This window comes from Spodoptera frugiperda, chromosome 22, assembly GCF_023101765.2.
Source record: "Spodoptera frugiperda isolate SF20-4 chromosome 22, AGI-APGP_CSIRO_Sfru_2.0, whole genome shotgun sequence".
NCBI lineage: Eukaryota > Metazoa > Arthropoda > Insecta > Lepidoptera > Noctuidae > Spodoptera > Spodoptera frugiperda.
The window spans coordinates 1,898,265-1,914,464 of record NC_064233.1 but is presented as its reverse complement, the minus strand read 5'-3'; the positions used below and the strand labels follow the sequence as shown (position 1 = coordinate 1,914,464).

At 38.0% G+C, this 16,200-nt stretch overlaps 2 protein-coding genes across 3 annotated transcripts in view; one reads left to right on the top strand and one right to left on the bottom strand.

The window, feature by feature from the left end:
- Nucleotides 1-16,200, bottom strand: part of LOC118279740 (nucleolar GTP-binding protein 1) — a 132,104-nt gene that overhangs the window by 24,676 nt on the left and 91,228 nt on the right. The window lies entirely within an intron of this gene.
- The window catches only part of LOC118279742 (protein daughterless), a 123,894-nt gene that overhangs the window by 34,963 nt on the left and 72,731 nt on the right, over nt 1-16,200 (top strand). Inside the window, exon 3 of one of the 2 annotated variants that reach the window (XM_035599472.2) lies at nt 2,925-3,032. The exons of the other annotated variant lie outside the window; for it this stretch is intronic. Within the exon in view, the coding sequence (XP_035455365.1) occupies nt 2,925-3,032 (108 nt within the window). The remainder of the gene's footprint in view (nt 1-2,924; nt 3,033-16,200) is intronic. 2 annotated transcript variants of the gene reach the window in all.

The window sequence follows — 16,200 nt, the reverse complement described above, 5'->3', positions numbered from 1 at the left end:
CATACCGTAGCGACATCTATTAACTAGGTACGCGCATCTCTTCCTATTTTATCCCAAAAAACTACACAAGCGCCACAACCTTCAAAAGTGCCCCGTAAATAACTACTCGCAACGTATCTATTTATAGCGGCAGTGAAAGGCAATAAAAGGGGGCGGAATTTGCGCCCTAAGTGGGGACGGGGGAGGGGGGATACGCGGGGTAGGGGGGGGGTCTAAGTTGCTTTTAATTCGCCGCATTGTCTTTGTTGCCTCTTAGTTTGAAGACGTACATTTGTCTACAGAAGTGTTTAAATAAGATGGGCTTTAGTTTTTTTTGTTTATTTTTGTTTTTGAGACGTGGTTGTTAATTGGAGGGGATTGGAGTCGGTTTTTATTTGGGTAGTGTTTTAAAGGGTAGGGTTACGTTATGTAATGGTTAATGTGTGTTGTTGTTTGTACATGGAGTTGATACTGATTTCATTCATACTGATTTTGGTTGAATAGTGGGGAGTGTATATCGAAGTCTGGTCACATATTATGGGGATTATCAATTAATCTACAACGTTATTTGTTTTTATAATATACAGTGTGTTTTCTATGACAACACGGAGTCTAAAATAGCACCCGGTGTATGGCAAAACTATTAAAATAGGATTTTATTAGGCTCATAAGTTAAAGTAAAGAGTGAAGGATTGAAATGAAAAGTATAATTAATTTTAGGTTGTTTCAGCAATACAAAATTATAATTCAGTATCGTGTACTTATAACGATTGTACTATGTCTTATAATTTATTTAAATAGTCATAGTAATCTTTTAAAACAAATAGAAAGTATGAATTGGACTTGGAACCCCATTAATAATGACACCTACCTGTTTCATGAATGTCACAAAAATCCTAGTCATCCTAGCTTAAGACTATTTTTATCACATTAGCGATAATATTCGGGTTTTCCCAAACCTGTAATAGGTGTGTAATCAGAAATCGAAACCGCGATTATTTAATATCTGTCTTTGAAATTATTGAATGACTTTCGTATAGGTACCTATGTAATATTATTATCTATATTAATCTGAGTTATTCATTTTTGTTTATCAGAAGTTGTCTCGTCTTTTTAGTGTGATCGTTGAGTTTAAAGGCTCCGGGCGGGTTACAGGGGCTCCGGCTTTAAAAGCAGGAGTAGGAACGGGGTGGTTTTCAGTCAGTAAGAGTCTGACACTCCCTCTCGCCTCAATCACGGCGGGAGAAGACATTGGATGATTTGAACCGGAGACCCAGTAACCTGTTACGTTGTCCACAATTCCGGATCAGGCATCAGCCCTACTGGGCCCCATCTGTAAGAGTAAGCCCCGTGGTCCGTCTACTTGTATGCCTTAGAAATTCTACGGATTCAACCTAATTTCCCAAAAAATTTCCTTGTTTTTCTTATTTATCAGTTTTGTTCGCGACAGTACCCCAGGACAGTCGTCCGGCTATAAAAGTGAAGCGGCAACTCGTACGAGTGGCCCGCGCTAGTAGCTAGTACGTACGTACATATGTTTATATGTCGGAGAGTAGCTACTCTACTCTACTAGTTGTCATGGTGGAAATAAGCGAACGATGAGAGGACAAGTATTTTGGAAGTCGAGAGGTGGTTTCTGATGTTCCGTTTTTTGAGGGATGAATTCGAGATTTTTGAACAAAAGCTAGTACATGCGTCCAGTTTACTGTCGTTCTAGGTAGAGGATTAAGGGAAAGGCTTTTATCCAGCTGTGGACGTCTTCCGCCTATTGATGATGATGAGTGGAGAGTGCTTCTGCTACCAGCTGACAGACAGACAGTAGTACAACTAAACTGAATGTACACGTATTTTGGCTTCTAATGTCTATTATTTTGGGCTATAAATTTTGCAGATTCTTTTTTGCTATGGACAATAGTATTGCAATTGCAACTGAGGAACAAATATGTTTTGTTTAATTGTTAAGATTTAAAAAATGAAATTATTATAGGCTTTTTGGAACTTCTTCATAGTTTGAACATCTCTAAAAAAACATGTCAATGTATAGTACACACTATGTATATTAAAAACTCCAATCGTCCATGTCTCGGAACCTCACGACCTCCGGTATACAATTACTAAGTTTTATTACCTCACAGAGGGTCCTACTCCTAAGTGAGCATTGTGGATGGGATCGCGGGGACCTACCTCCCTTCATACGTTGGGTTAGATGTGTAATTAAATTAAACGGTTGTTTGTTGGTGAAAAAATGATTTTGATTTAATGTCTACCGGTGGAAGACCAACTTCAATCATTGTGACGTGGCACCTAAACTTATCCCTTGATTGTAATGACATAAGTTATTTTATTATAGGTTTGTGAGCGTTATATGCGTACTTTACTTAGAGGCTGAATACGGGTGTTAAAGTTTCAAAAAGAAACATTATGAAGTGATATTTTTCTCATTGAAAATGTTGCACTGTGGACTTAGATGGCGATGGCGGATATTACATGTCCTACCTCTTCAGCGTCGGGACTGCGAGATAAAAATTCTAAATCTTTAAGTTACTAGTTGTAAAATGATATTTAGGTTATTTTCAGGTAAAAGATAAAAAAGTAACAATAATTTTCTATATCATGAAATATCGGAAACTCGCAATTTTTTTTACACTAACCTGGCCCTAGTGACCACTTTACTGGAATAAAAAATATTTGTAAACAGAATGGTGTTGAGATTTATCTTCTATCTTATTATTGTCTTCTTACACAAAACATCCAGATTTTGTCCTACACACAAGTTCCTCTATGTTTATTTATAACTGTGTTTCTATCCGTAGTAATTGTCAACACCCTACATTACATTAATTATTGATTCGAACACAATCTAACAACCACTGTTTATACCATGTGTACCAGTATTTGTCCCACTGTACCACCTCGCACCGTTCACCCGTGTATTTCTGCACCAGTACGGTGTGGCGGCCACATCGTGCGCAGCGTCGAACGGTCACCATCAGCCGGACCGACGGCACCACCACCACCAGCACCACCAACACGCTGACGTGCCACCACAATGGGTGAGCCGCCGTTACAAACTTACAGCACCCTGTGTGTTTGTCTTGTGTGTAGTTTCTTGCACCTGTGTTTGTTTTTTTGTTCGCTTTTTTTGGAGACTTATCTACATATTTTAAATTATTATATTATCGGCTTACTCACGTAACTGTTTGTCGCGGAATTCTGCTCGTGAATGTAAGCTCTAGCATGGCTTGAAACTAGTCGAGTTTCTCGTCAAACAGTTACGTGAGTAAGCCGATAACATAATAATTTAATTTAGATATAATAAATCTTTTCTATTTGTAGATTTGCTTAATATTGGGCGAAATTAATAACTGAGTCAACAATTCAACATTGTATCTCTATTAAGGAAATCTACAGATAAATAAGTTACTGAAAAATATAATCGTTGGTTTTTTATGTTTCGTAGAGGTAAAATATAGATGGCGTTAGTTGTGGAAGGTTCGCACTTTTTTCTGTTCCTTAGATGCAGAATTGCAGATTTAAGATGGCACTTGCTGTCAAATTTGATATTTTTTCCTTGGTTAAAACGTTTTCTTTTGTTATTGATATGCTTTCCGTTGTACTCGGAGTCATTTAATGGTTACTTAACCCAGTCCTTAGCAATTGTTTTCGGAACAATATTGTTACTAAGGAATACTTTAAGTAATCAGTAAATGTCCCTAACCTCCACACTCAGAGTCATTTAAGTAATGGTTACTTAAGCCAGTCCTTAGGAACTGTTTTCCATACAAAATCGTTACTTAGGAATGGTTTAAGTAATCATTAAATGACTCTGAGTACGGCAGTTAGTAAGAGAATTTCACAAAGTTAAAATCTTCACTAAGTAAAGGAACCAAGGTTTTATCTACGCTTTTAGTCGTTTGGTTGTTTTAAATTAAAGTCTAGTGGTTTACTTATATTTTTTCCCCTTTTTTTAGAGCAGTTTCTTTTTTTTATTTGACTGCATTTTAGTGGGATTTTACTGTTTGTAGTACTTAGAAATTAGTGAAAATCTATTAGTTTTAAAATTTTTGTTTTTAGCAAATTGTGGTGTCTATATTATCTACACTATTTTTGTCTATGTGTGTGTGTTTTACCATGTGTTGTGTACGTATACGTGTTATGTCTTAGTGTGTGTAGTTGGTGTTTTGTTTTTAATATTTCTTATAGTTTTGTTATTGTGTATATCGTTAAATGTGACGTAGTAACTCGAGTTTGTTTTCTTGTCGCCTTTAATCTTAGTTGAGTCATTATGTTATTCGTTTTTAAGATATTTTTGATCAATTTATTAGTGTTTTAGTAGTAAAGCGTGTGATGTTACGTTATTTTAAAGTAACTGAGGAATTAATACAGTCTCGTTGGTAGGTCAGTAGATTGTATAGCTCCGTCCCTGTTGCACCGCGCAACATAGCTCCATCCCTCTTGCACTGCTCAATGATAGACCATTCTGACACTATTGTAATAGCAGACTAAGGCCCCTGGTCAAGGGGTCAAAAATCAATAATTGGCAAAATAAATACATAATTTTGTACTTATTCAATCAATTTTGAAGGTCATAAGCAGACACGTGTGTGATTAATCTGTTTGTTAGTCATCACCACCATTGGACAATAATATTGCAATCACCGAGGACTCTGCCCACCCCCCTACGTGCTCTATCTGTGACAGTAACTGTGTTATTGCTAAATCGTAATAAAGTTCCTGTTAATTAATTAGTATTGTTTATATAATGTATGTCGATGTCTTGGTGGCTCAGTGGTTTAAGATGTCGGCTTCTCATGCATGAGTTTCCTAGCTGGTTACCGGGGCTCCGGCTCGAAAAGCAGGAGTAGGAACGGGATGGTTTTTAATCAGTAAGAGTCTGATACTCTCTCTCCCCTCGCCCAAGGCGGGAGAAGTCATCGGATGACATGCCTCCTTCAAAAAAAAGGCCTTACTCGTGAAACCAATTTCAGTATCAATTGAATTTCAGTCCAATAAAATGTCTAAAATTATTCAATGTCAAAACTATAGAACCCCAATCGTAGCTGTTAAAATAGCATTCAGAGTACGGAATATAAAGCCAAACTCAATACTACACACACCGGCAAAATTAGGGGAACACAAAAAAAAGACGGCGATTTTTTAATTATTAGCTTTTTATGAATGTTTTTTCGATTCATTTAGGCTAGGATATTCAAAATAAATATGACACAATAGAAACTAGGGTTAAACATTATTTATTTATGGATAATTACAAAAAAATTGAAATGTGAGACTTTTAGATTTTATTTAGTAATTTTTTAATTTTAATTATCACTAAAATTTTTATTAATCGACCGATTTAATACCTCGTATTGCCACCGCGGGCTCTTATTAGGGCTTGAATACGTCTGCTCATGCTTCTAATGACACTGTCTATCATTTCCTGGGGCAAATTGGCCCACTCTTCAATTAACGCCAATTTTAATTCCTCCACATCCCTAGGAGGTGGAATCCTCTCTCGTACTTTGCGTCCAATCATGTCCCAGACATGCTCTATCGGGTTCATGTCCGGGGATCGTGCTGGCCAGTCCATTTGGGTAATTCCAATATCATTTAAGTAATCGCGAACCACGCGAGCAGTGTGCGCCCGTGCGTTATCGTGCATAGACACAAAATCTGGCCTTATAAATGGAGCAAAAGGCATTACATGGGGTTCCAGGATCTCGGTAATGTACCTGTGTGCAGTCAGAGAACCGCCTGCAATGATGACCAATGCTGTGCGGGCTGTTAAAGTAATGCCACCCCACACCATAACGGACCCTCCTCCATAAGACACCGTTTCGGTAAAATTGGCTTGATGGTACCGTTCTCCTCGATACCTCCACATCCTTTCCCTCCCGTCGATGAAATTTACACAAAATCGGCTTTCGTCAGTGAATAAAACACGACCCCATTAATCGGACCAATCTTGGTACTGACGAGCGAACGCTAATCTTGAGACTCGGTGACTTGCCTCAAGTTTAGGCGCTTTTGCTGGGACGTACGACTTTAAACCACATTCGTTTAACCTTCTTCTCACTATTCGTTCACTTACACGCACATTACGCACTTCTTCTAAAAGGTTTCGGGTCTGCACAGCTGTTTGACGACGGTTTCTCAACGTTTGCACCCTTATGAAACGTTCATCTACGGCATTGGTTGCACGTTTTCTGCCTTGTCCCCGCCTTCGTACGTAAGATCCTGTCTGTCTGTATCGTTTGACACAACGGTGGATCACAGATACTGATACACCCAACGTTCGACTCACTGAACGGTATGGTGACTTTCGTCGATCATTGTCACAGCTCTAGCGACTTCAGTAGCTGGCAAATCAATCATTTTGTATGCAATACAATGTTAACTCTTCGAATAACAACAACAAAATAAGCTAGAGCCACTATTGATGACTCCAACAAAATCCTTATCAAAAACACTTAAAAGCGCTAACGCTCAACAAACACTTAAGAGCGTATAATTTCTGTTAGATTGTTGAAAAATGTCAAAATATCTCAAAATATTGTGTTGTACAAGGGTAATATCATAAATAAATGAACCACTTGACAAATCACTCACAAGTTCCAGAAAAAAAAGACCTTTTTTTTGTGTTCCCCTAATTTTGCCGGTGTGTGTATTTAGTTCATTCAATATCTACGCAATACGGATGCAATGGGCGCTGGTGTTGCAACTCAAGAGTATGAAACACAATATCAATGTCGATCGATGGGAATTGGATTCAAGAGTAAACCCCCTGATGTCAACAGCAATTTGTGAACCACAAATAGTTTTTGTTGTCGAAGAAAGTTGTTCTGTAAGAAGTATGGCAATAATATCACCCCCATATTACATGGTAGTCATAACATTAATGGTGGGCAGCCACACCGTTATCTTCGCTTCTTTGGAAAATAAAAGGCCTGAGTATAAGTTTGTTTAACGAGTATGAAACGTTAGCGCGTTCGATGCTGTTTGATCTCGTTCAACATAAAACCAACTCGTACTGAGGGTACAGATGATCATATGCTAGAAATAATGCGGTTGATAGTATGAGGTTCGAGACCCTATCAAGTCCAAATGGACTTAAATTTTGACCCACCGTGGACCTGCAACGAATAGCGGGTTCGATTCCCGTTCGGAGCAATTTTTTGTGTGATCCACAAATTGGTGCCTCTTGTCTGGGTATCATGTGCATGTCAAATTGTATGTTTGTAGATGCATACAGGAGAAAAAAAGTCCTAGTGTCACGACTTCATGTTTATAAATACGGTGATTTGACTATCTCCAAGACAATTGCCAAAAACGGGCACTATCCAGAGAACTATGTAGTTTAATGAATGATGACCACGTCATATTTGACCTTGATTAAGTTACTTACAAATGAATAAGTGCAACCATACCAGTCACCCAGTAAACGTGACTGTCCCCTCTAAACGCAATCAGTTGCATTACTTGTATGCTATTGCTATAATGTATAATAATGTCGCAATGTCTGTCTGTCCGTCACTCGTGTTTGGACGAGTGGTCTGCATGTCTGGGGACACGTGATCTCCGTAACGTTACAGTATTTTTTTTTATTTTCACGTGTGAGAGCCATGCTTCGGTATGAATTGGCTTTTTTTGAGCGGTGGAAAATGGTCTAGTGGCTTCTCCCGTCTTAGACAAGGCGAAAGGGAGAGTCAGTCTTATTGACCCTTTAAGTCTTTCACCGTTCCATATCTACTGGGCTTCATCTGTGGTCTGATGGTTCTTTTAGGCGTGATGTGATAGAAGTTTAAGATGTTCAGATTTATCAGAGAGCGCTGCTGCCCGGTCTCTGTCAAATGTGTAATCCCTTAATCGGGTATATGACACCCGCGAAAAGAGTAGATGTGATGACAAATGTGATGTACTCTGTCGTTTGCACACATGCTAATATAACTAGGTAATTACTGATGTGGTTCTTCTCCTCTAATACTGTCTTCTGATTTGGTAAATATCCTGTTGTAACTTCCAGTATTGTGTAAGTGGTATTCTATTGTTAGTGACCATGTCAGTTTAAAAACTTATATCTTCTGATTTATTTCGTTGCGGGATACAATACACTCATGTCCCTGGGACGCGCCGGACTTCAGTGTTCCGGTGTTTTCATGGTTGTATCTACTGTAGATCCTGGTGCACAGGAGTTGCAGCGGTATAGGAGATTGTAGCGGGCTTGTCCCATTAAAAAAAAAACTACTGATGTGTTGTTAAAGTAAATTTTTGACCTCCTAAAACACGTGGCATGTCCACGTGTTTTATGCTATCAGACAATTTTACGCAACTTTACAGTTCTGCTTACACCATTTCGAATGAATAGCGCAAGCGTGTATTCCATAGAAATGTAGATTATAATCTATATCCACCTATTTCTGTCATCTATACCTGTGTGTAGAGGCACGTACCATTTTTTTTTGTTGGCTAGTGATGGGTACATGTGTCGATGGTTTGTGATATCGATAGAGTTTGCTTTTTTTGGCTGTAGTAATCTTAACATTGTTTTTTTTTGTCTAACGATAAAGCGATCTGTATTATCTTATAATAAATATAACAGCATTCCTTTTAGTCCCACAAAAGTAAAGTTAAATGAAGATTTAATGACATAGGTACCCAGTGTTCACTTTTTATGGAATAAGCCGGTAAACAAGTAGACGGATTACCTGATGGTATGGTAAGCAATCGCCGCTAGACATGGACACCCGAAACAATAAAGGCGTTACAAGTGCGTTGCCGGTCTTTTGGGGATTAGGAATTTAAGGGTTGTTGGGGAATCGGAGATTAGGAAGATTGGGAACGGGGGTAATTGGGTAACCTCACACAGCGCAAGCGTAGTTTCACGTCAAGTTTCTGTGCGGTCGAACCGGCCCATTCGTGCCGAAGCATGGCTCTCCCACACTTAACATAGTGTAATATACAGTCGTACACTCCGTTCGTATTGCAATTGATAATAAGCTGTCCATCAGTAAATAGGGCACGATTATTGGCAATCAATAACACGTGGCAATCAAAACAATTCCAAAGGAAAATGCATCTTATTGCATTGTAATAAAGGTGTTAAAGTCGTAATATAAAGACTAAATGTGTTTGTGTGTGTGTGTGAGGAATACACATAGACGGTCAAGTTTTGAGGTATCATGTTGGTTGAAGAAACACGTTGTGTTTTCAAATGTTGTGTAAAATAAGCAAAAGCAGTGAGACAAACATACATTTTGAATAGTGAAAAGTGAAAAACAAAACAATGTTCACAACAATGTTCATTATTTGCAAAAATACTTCACTAACACTTACATTCGATTTTTAGTTTTAATACCGCTTATAGTCTTTTTTATTATTTAAACTAATTTAATGTATTGTTGGTGTAGCATGGATTTTTGCAAAGTAACGCCTGATTCTATTCTATATCAAAAATACTTTTCAAATATTCCAAAAAATCTATCGATATTCGATATCATCACATCACCCTTAACGATACCATCCCTATTTCTCATAAAATCCCATTTCCCTATATGCGAGGGGGTGTAGCGGGGTACGGGGTGCAAGGGTCCGCCCGACCGACTCCCGCGCACCTGGCGCGTGCCACGCCAATCGCGTGCGCCCGCGCGCCCCAGCGCTTACCCACCGCACACGTATGTGGCCGTGGCTACTTGCATACTTGTCGGCATTTTGTTGAAGATATATCTGAATTATGTCTTGGTTAGGTTAAGCAAGAATTTAATATTGTAAATACCAAGCGAATCTTGGTTAGAAAGCTAGTTCATAAAGGCTAGGATTAAAAAAATATAACTACCTATTTAATGGTGCGTAAAGCACGTGTGTTCCTACATCCTTGTTGACTGGACATCTACACTACATGAGCTGCTGTTTACATGTGAACATTAGCTCATGACGATACCTAAGTACGTGTGTCGCCTGGACAGTCTACGCTGCATGCTTGTTGACTGGACATCTACACTACATGAGCTGCTGTTTACATGTGAACATTAGCTCATGACGATACCTAAGTACGTGTGTCGCCTGGACAGTCTACGCTACATCCTTGTTGACTGGACAATCTCTGCACTACATGAGCTGCTGTTTACATGTGAACATTAGCTCATGACGATACCTAAGTACGTGTCACCTGAACAGTCTACGCTACATCCTTGTTGACTGGACAATCTCTGCACTACATGAGCTGCTGTTTACATGTGAACATTAGCTCATGACGATACCTAAGTACGTGTGTCGCCTGGACAGTCTACGCTACATGCTTGTTGACTGGACAATCTCTGCACTACACGAGCTGCTGTTTACTTGTGAACATTAGCTCATGACGATACCTAAGTACGTGTGTTGTTCTTAAATTAGCCTTTATCTAGTATAATAATTATTTAGCCACTGTTTAGAGACCACAATATCCTGCCATTTTCCCGCCAATGTCAGTCGGCCATTGTGAATACTAGTTCTATAAGATTGCCGACAGGTGGCACTAAGCAGTTTTTTTGTAAAAATAAAATCGATAGTGCGTTCTTTTGCTAATGTTTATTAGTTGTCGATTATCTGTTGTGTTGCTAATTAGTCTTGTAATTGTGTGTTTTATACTATAACTAATTTTATCTTAATTATCGACGTTTTTTTTCAAGATGTTTAAGTAATCTTGGTATGGTAGCAATTTTGTTTGTTGAAGAGTAAATTCTATTGGTTTGATTATTTTTAATAGTGGATTATTGTTTTTCTGGTTTCTTCATCACTCGTGTCGGTCGTGTTCATTCTTACAGTACAGGCTTCATTCTACTTTGACAAAGATTTCCCTCAACTGGGGATCAACGAAACAAATCAGAAGATATTATTAGAGGAGAAGAAAAAGAAAACGATGGTTTCCACTTCCTTCGGTGAATTTAATGCAGGAGACAGAATGACTTAAGCCTAAAGTGCACAAAAGACTCTGCACAACTTGGAGAAGTCCAGTCGCCAAGCACCACGGAAAAAAGATCATTACGGCATTTTTATAAAATGTATGGAGCTAACATACTCTCAATAATAAATTCAGAATCCTACATATCCCTCTTCAACCATTTTCAAAGTTCTCAATAACAACAAAAAAACATTACTCCCGCGCACCTAACGCTGTGTGAGCGAGACAGAATGATATTCCAAGGTCATTGGCTATAGGAGTGAAAGGGATAGATGTGTGTGTGTTGGGGTGCGCGTGCGACCCTTGCAGGGTAATGCACCGTGGATGGGGTGCAGTGCATCGTGTATGGTGCATTCTACGGTGCATTTGTTGCACTGACAATTGTATATGAAGATTTACTTCTGATATTTATACTGAAGAAATCTGATTATGGAGTTTTTAGCTCGTTCTTCTCAGTAGGAATAGACTTTTTTGAATCAGCTAATAGTACCATTAGATTTTTATATATTTATCTTGGGCTTTATATTTTGACCATTAATTTACATTAGCAATATAAGTTAATTTTACTATCTTGCAAGATTTCTCGTGATCGCTATTGTAGACAAAAAAAGCTTCACTAGAAGACTGACCGACAGACAGACATTTTTAACTTTCTTACACGTTCAAAAGTGCCTTCCTGGTCTATTTGAAATAAATAACTTGACTATGACTTTAGGAATTACTTACCCTGTTTTGATGCAGTCGTTTTGGAGATATACAAATCTTTAGGAGAAACACACATGCGTATTGATAGGCTTTTGTTTTTGCCTTTAAATCAAGCGGGCGAAGTCTATGGCAGAAAGCTATAGTTATGTTTGCTGTTAACATATTTCTATGATAATTTTTGCAGTCATTTTATAAATCATTACCCATTTTTAATAATACTAACAACAAGACAGGATACAATGCATCTTAAACTAAACACGACTGCAAAGTTGATTTCAAAAAATGCATTTTGAAATCCCAAGATGATCATCAATTTCAAACCCCATTACAAACAGACTCTATCACTATTACATTAAGGTCTATATTCGCATATCAAAAACTACCTAACCGTACCAGTAACCCAGTGTTATAAACGCGAAACTCAGGTTATTTACCTGCTAACATTAGAGTGAGACAGCGATATGTTATTGTATGGTGTTGGAAAGGGATGGAACAAGTCCCCTATACTGACAGATGTTCGGAAAGTATTCGCTTTTGTATGCGGGAGAATTTTTTTTGAGGTGTGGGCGGAGTGACAGCGGTTTACATAGGCGATACGCTTGTGGCGGGAGCGACATTTTGGTGAAAGAGTGTTGGAGTGTGAGGATGTTTGTTTTAGTTAGTATTTGGTTTAGATATTTAATATAATTTGGCATGTTTAAAGCTACGATAAAGGAGATAAAGACTTAGGTACGTGTTAAATGACCCCTCCTATCATAATGGTTCATCCAAATCACGCAAAATTAAGGGAGGCCTTTACTCATTCGTCATATATCCAATATAATCTCAAATTCCGTACAAAATATTATTTATAAAATCTACAACTTGAAATTATACGGTGTCCAGTCAGAAAACTAGTGACAACATATAAGCTTATTACAAATATCATGAAATTTTTTTTCTGTATTTACAAATCCCTCATTACACTTCCAAAGTTTCTTTAAAAACATTTCTTTACTGCAAAACTACTATCCAATTTCCCTTTCGTAATCTTGACTCTCATAGTTTCTTCCTTCTTCAAACTTCTTGCAACCTCAACTTTCAACTTCCCCCTCCCGCTATCACTACGACCCCACCCGACTCTCTCTACCCATCACTTCCTGTGCTCGTGGGAACTGTCTCCTCACCACGACTCCGTGACATTCTACCAGCCACCAGGCTATATCGGGATCTACTTGTTCAACCATACTCCACCATGTTTGGGCAACCGGGTCAGGTTGGAGATACGAAGTTATTTTTGATAAAGTATGTCCTGTGCTAGGTATGTGTGATATGTCGTCAATATAAAAAAGAATATTGAAATTGCAAAGCTTTCTTTTGATTAATCACCACCACTACTCTTCCCGCGGGTGTCGTATACCCGGCTAAGAGACTACACATTATTTTTAAATACGTTGTCCCACACTAGGATTTTGTCCTGTATCGTGGGTGCGTTTACAAACATACAAGTTCACATACACATGACACCCAGACCCGAAACAACAATTTGTGGATCTCACAAATGCACCGTGCGGGAAAACCCAGCCATAAATTAGACAGAGACCGGACAACAGCGCTCTCTGATAAACCTGAACCTTTTACACTGCGATCTCCTATCCAGTCAGGAGTGGAGATTGAGGGCAAATCCTCTTATGTAGAGGAGGCTCATAGAATAGCAGTGGACTGACTGACTGAATATCATTATATACGAATACTCAAACGCTTCTCAATTTTAAGACGCTCTCAAAACTAGTTCTGTCACTATCAATTCTTTATAATATGACAGAGATAACACGACACAGTTCAGTACTATATACAAAACACAATTTCAGTACAACTTAAAATTGAGTAACATTTCAGTATTCGGGCGTAAGCCACGTGCTTAGACAATCGCACAGTAAAAGAATATTTCCAATTTTGTTTAATATTTTCGCATAAAAACACCTGACAGAATACCCACCATAAAATGACAGATTCCATGGCAGCATTTTCCCATGGAATCCCTACAAGACGCCATAACTGTCCAGTGCCCATTAACTCACAAAGACACCAGATGTTTGTAACTAATTGTCAAAACTAACAGTTTGTTTACGATAAAAGTTAAACTTGCAAGGTAAAACTTATTGTTCATAATATAATTACCTAACTGACCATTCTTTTATAGTTTAAAAGGTGTAATATACACCCATTTTTGTAAATGTAAATAGCTGTGTTTATAATCTGTGTGACATTGATTGTCTTGTTGCGTTTAACTCATAAACAGATGGACGTATTTTGATGGGATTTGGTGTGAAGGTAGATGATTAGGTTTGCTTTTTTGAGTTTGTCGTGTATGTTGATGATGAAATAGTTTTTTAGTTTGTTAAATAGGACAGTAAATAGGCTACAAAATTAGTATAATTGTGAGTTTTTTTAATTACTTTTCTAAGTTTGGAAGAGCCGTGCTGCCATGCCAATGGGTCGGCTCGGTCGAGCAGAGAACCGACGTGAGACAAAGCTAGCGTTGTGTTTCGTTGCATGAGTGAGGTTACCAAAGGCCCGATTACCCCCTTCCCAAACTCCGATTCCCAAACAATCCTTAAATCTCTAACCACCTAAAGGCTGGCAACGCCCTTGTAACGCCTTTGATGTTTCGGGTGTCTCTGGGTTCGTTTCATATCCGTCTGCTCGTGTACCGGCTTGTACCATATAAAAATACATAGGTGTTCGTATAACTTCCAAAAGGAATGCTAATAGTTCTTTAAGATCGCGTGTTTGAATAACTGATACTCTAATTGTCTAAAATTGGTCTTAGTATTCAATTTCTTTTGTTAGTAAACCTGTCCAGATATTTGGAGGCATAAACTTTCTAAGCTTGCGTTGTGAATACTGAACTTATATGCAACTGCTAAACTGTGTTTGTTACGCTTTCTCGTAAACTGCTGAAACGATTTTGATGGATTTTGGTAGAAAGAAGATAGTTTTAAAGTATATTGTTTTGGAGATATCTGTAGTTAGCTAAGGATGTCGTCTAAACTTTTTTCGATTTTTGTTTTTTATGGTAATGCTGAATTGTTTTATTTGACCTTGAATTGGAATCACAATCCTTGACCATAATTAAAAATAATAAAATTCGTTATAGACGTTGTTAAGGACCTGGGGGGCTTACTCTTGAATCTATTTCGGAACCATCGACGTTGTATCGATAGTAGGAAAGCCATCCATAGCACGCATCTTTCTATATAAAAAACATAGCTTAACTGAGTCCGTTTCCACCAGTGCTAAGCTATGTGTACCATTGAATATGGTTGGTGGAAGCCAAACGCATCCACAGCAACGTAGCATAGCACATCTCTGATGGAAAAGCATCATTAGACATAGGTTTATCTTAATCCTAAAGTTTGACATTAAACTTAACACAATAACAGTCAGTTGCACAAAACTGTCTTTAAAATCGACATTAGTTAATCCGTCATTATCGCTAATATTCCATTAAATTTAAAGACGTTGCACAAAACTGTTGCGGGTCCCTTTAATGGAACTTTAACTAAAGACGAAGGATCCTTTGACCATACCTAACTTCGGCATTACGGATAATTGTCAAAGAAATTTCCTTAAAAGAAATAAAAGGAACCCTAAGCCCCGACAAAACAAGCTCATCCCATCAAAATTCAAAATTAAATTCGGAAACGGAACGAGTATCGGCGCGGGCGCATTTGATTTTTTCATCTAGGGCGCTTTGTTTGTTTATCTCTTTCACTCCTGTACGTTTCGTATATATCTGTCTCTGTCTCTCCGACATCGGGGGTGGGTACGAGGGTGTTCGAAACGCCAGATGTTTTGTAGATTTGTTGAATGTTTTTTTTTTACTTTTTTTTTTCTTTTGCTTCGAATAACAATGGATGCGAGCTTAAGACCTTAGCATATGGTCGATGAACAGGTACGAAATAACGATTGATAGGCGAATCTTCTATTTTTCGTCGCAGTGTAGTGTAGGATCAGGCGTTTTTGGATTTTTTTTTTGCTTCCAGTTAAAAATTTATTAGTTTTGCCTTTTAGATTTTTGAGATAATTTTTGTCCGTAGCCAAATGGCAAATAACGGAACCCTTATAGATTGTTGTCTGTCTGTGTGAGATTTGTTTTTTCCGAAATATTGGGCCTTATTGAAACTTTAGGTTGATGTATTTCGATAACCGCTATTCTAATAGAAATTTTAAATTTAAAAATTAAATGGGCACTCCAATAAGTAGTTTAGTTAGTAGAACACGTGGTCACATAATCAATTCCAGATTAAATAATGATGCTGTTACGGAACCCTTCATGGGTTACCGGGGCTCCGGCTCGAAAACAGTTTAGGTAGTCTATGAAATGGGGTTTAATATAGGTATTTTAGTCAGTAAGAGTCTGATATTCCCTCTTATATCTGCTTGTTGCTAGTGGGAGAAGGCCATTGCATGATTTTCTCGCCTTAAAATAAACATTTTGAGAACTAATAAATTAAGACTTAAAATAAGTACATATTCGAAAAGAATTCAGAGTAATAACAAGTTTAATGGAGTTTCTAGCCATGTTCTTCTTT